This window comes from Atta colombica, unplaced genomic scaffold (genome assembly GCF_001594045.1).
Source record: "Atta colombica isolate Treedump-2 unplaced genomic scaffold, Acol1.0 scaffold88, whole genome shotgun sequence".
NCBI lineage: Eukaryota > Metazoa > Arthropoda > Insecta > Hymenoptera > Formicidae > Atta > Atta colombica.
In genome coordinates, this window is record NW_017259581.1 from 1,685,988 (window position 1) to 1,689,394 (window position 3,407).

Below are 3,407 nucleotides of genomic sequence, written 5' to 3' on the forward strand. Positions count from 1 at the left end.
TATATATATATATATGGACTTGATATGATATAAATATTATAAATCATTAAAAGCTATTTTTAGACATCTATATATTTTTAATAACTTTTTTATCGAATAATATTATTCTGCTACATATTTTAATATTAAGGTTTAAAATACACAAAAAAATAACAGAATTATATTAATTATCAGGCTTATGGTTGGAACAAACAAGAGAAAGATTTGGTACTCAGCTCGTTTTTCTGGGGCTACGTGGTGACACAAGTGCCGAGTGGCTACTTGGCCAATGTCTGGAGTGGTCAGAAAATTCTCTGCATCGGAATGTTTGTCTGCGGAATTTTCAAAATTATTACGCCGGTCGTCGCTCATTATGGAGGTCTGCCGGCTGTCCTGGTTTGTAGGGTAGGCATGGGTCTCTCTCAGGCTTGTCTATTACCTTGCATTCAAACTCTTCTCGCCAAGTGGGCACCGCCCGATGAAAGAGCACGACTGGGTGAGAATAGATCAGAATCTGCACCCAGTATATTCCAATCGTATCAGGAAACAAATAGTTCGCAGGTTGCTTTATGAAAAAATATTTAAATACGTGATGTAAGTTATAGAATAGAATTATTAAACGCCGACATTCTTTCGATTAAATATGAGAAATAATAATTGATTAAAAAAGTTACTGAAATATTGCTAAAAATTTCAAAAGATTATTGATAAACGAGTAGAGCGAGGAACTTCATGCGAAAAATAAATTTTACAGTTCTATCAATTATACAGTATAACAACTAATTGTTTCGCTTATAGTAATATTGTGAATACATTTTCGTAATTAAGTTAATCTAATTTATTCTCTTCCTAAGGAACATTCGCTTATGCGGGTGGTCAGTTTGGTACAGTGATCGCTATGCCGATTGCTGGAATTCTCGCAGAATCGAGTGTTGGTTGGCCCAGTATCTTTTATCTATTCGGTACATTATCGATCATCTGGAGCGTAGTATACTATTATTTGGGAGCAGACGCACCGTCCAATCATCGCAGTATTTCTCAAGCAGAAAGGATGTACATAGAAGAACAATTGAGAACAACTGAAGCGAAAAGCGATGATGAAATTAAGAAGGTAAAAATTCATTATAATAATCAAATGACTTTATGCTACATATATATTTGTTTTTTTTTTCAATAATTTTTGGTAAAATAAAGAAAGATTTTCTTTAATTTAAAGTTTAAACATTTTTTTTTCAACTATATTCAACTACTAATGGACAATATTTTTTTAAATTTATTTAACAACTCATTAAGAGCATACATGTAATAAAAGTAATATAATTATTTACATTTAGGATGATTTTGATTTTGATTGATGATTTGACCTTTTAGAAGATGAAAACACCATGGAAGGCGATGTTCACCTCAGTGCCTATGTGGGCTCTCATAATAGTTCACTGCGGACAAAATTGGGGGTATTGGACTCTATTGACAGAAATACCAAGTTACATGACAGGCGTGTTGAATTTCAAAGTTCAGGCGGTAAGCAATAAGATAGTAAAATAAAGAAAAAGGATATTTTTTTCCTATATTTATAGTTTCATGAATTTTTCAAAATTTATTTATCAATTTTTTAATTATCATCTTAATCATCATCATCATTTTAATAACTATAATTGAATATTTTCGTAATTTATTCGTAATTTATCTGTTCGAAATTTACTTGTAATTTATCGAAATTGTTTCTTTTTTAATCACAATTATTATACATATAATATTTTAACTAATTAATTAATTAATTAAAGTATACTTTTCCTTTAATAGGGCGGTATATTTTCCGCTCTGCCATACTTGGCAATGTGGATTCTGAGCTTCCCTATGAGCTGGTTTTCTGATTACGCGTTGAAGAAGAATGTGTCTAGGGCTGTAGTCAGAAAGGTTTCGAACACAGTGGCCCATTGGGGTCCGGCTATAGCCCTGGCATGTATGAGCCTCGCACCCACTGATGATTATACCTGGGCCGTTGTCATTCTTGTCATAGCAGTAGGTCTAAATGCTGGATCTTTATGCGGTTTTCAAATCAATCATATTGATCTTAGTCCAAACTTCGCCGGGACCATGATGTCTGTTACCAATTGTTGTGCCACCGTTATCTCCATTATCGCGCCGTTGATAAGTGGTGTGATTGTGTCCAACGAGGTAATCGTTCAATTTATTTTTCCCGCTTGTAAAATATCTGTAAACAGCAATCTAGTTTATTTATTTCTAAGAATTCTCTCTTTAATTAATTGTGTTTCATCTAATTTATCTATGTCTATTTAAATGTACTTTTTCATCCTTAATGAACTTAATTGCTTTAAGAATGATGAGTTTCTATCAAGAGCTTTCTCGCTTTTCAGAGCAGCGCGTTTCAATGGAACATTGTGTTCTATGTCTCAGCAGCAATTTACTTCCTAGGTAACTTAGTATTTGTGATATTTGGTAAGGGCGAGGTGCAATGGTGGAATGATCCAGAGGCACAATCATCAAAGAAACAAAGAAGAAACGAAGAGAATGAAACGCGAACTTAAGATTTATTTAATTTGATACGTTCTTGAAATTTTGTAACTTGCCATAGGACTATAATGTGTGACTTAAAATCAATTTGTAAATCTGAAGTTAGGACTGGAGTTGATTTATAGTAAATTTAATTTTAAAAAACTCTTATCAAAACTCTTCTTAAAATCGAAATTACGATCAACTACAAAATCATTATTTATTGTCGTCATCGACGAATAGCTGTATATATCATTGTTCCGTCATAAAGTGTAATATGTGTTTTCAATTCTTATTATCCACTTAGACCTATTCTATGTCTATAGTTACTGTTCACTGCCCATTTTTTTCACTTATCATTATAATCATTAATCTAATAATAAAATTTAGACTTATAAAATAAATTTTTACTTACGTTCTTCATAAAAATGAATTTTTAGTCTTTATTTAAAATATTCTACAAGATCACCTCAAACACGCTAAAAAGTTGTAAAAAAGTCAAGTCCTGTAAAAAGAACTTTTCAAAATAGAATAAATAGAATTTATTCTGTTATATGTTTTTTTCGATTTTATATATATATATTTTTTATTTTAATCTAACGTTTTTTATCAGAAGAATAAAAAGTTTTAAAATTATTATAATAACTTATTTATTTATTATTTATTTTAAAATTTATTTTAAATTTAAAATAAAACAAATCCGAATTTGATTATGAAAAAATTCTTTCAAAATGAAAATTTGTCGCGAAAAATATATCATAAAATTTCAATGTAAAAATAATTGTTACAGTAATCATTGTAATATTTATTAGATATTTGTAAAGACACAGATTTTTATCTGTATTTAATATTATAAATGAATGTATTGAATCGGAATAAAATTTCATAGCGACACGAACTTTAAAATTCAAGCA

At 30.1% G+C, this 3,407-nt stretch overlaps 1 protein-coding gene across 2 annotated transcripts in view; it reads left to right on the forward strand.

Moving 5' to 3' along the window:
• LOC108693074 (putative inorganic phosphate cotransporter) overlaps positions 1-2,735 on the forward strand; it is a 9,999-nt gene extending 7,264 nt beyond the window's left edge. The window contains exons 3-7 of one of the 2 annotated variants that reach the window (XM_018201751.1): positions 175-475; positions 834-1,090; positions 1,351-1,500; positions 1,783-2,157; positions 2,358-2,734. In XM_018201751.1, coding sequence (XP_018057240.1) covers positions 175-475; positions 834-1,090; positions 1,351-1,500; positions 1,783-2,157; positions 2,358-2,528 — 1,254 coding nt within the window. In that variant the 3' untranslated portion in view covers positions 2,529-2,734. Of the gene's footprint in view, positions 1-174; positions 476-833; positions 1,091-1,350; positions 1,501-1,782; positions 2,158-2,357 lie in introns of both variants that reach the window. The other variant, XM_018201752.1, reaches the window with a different exon arrangement.
• Positions 2,736-3,407: the final 672 nt, after the last annotated feature.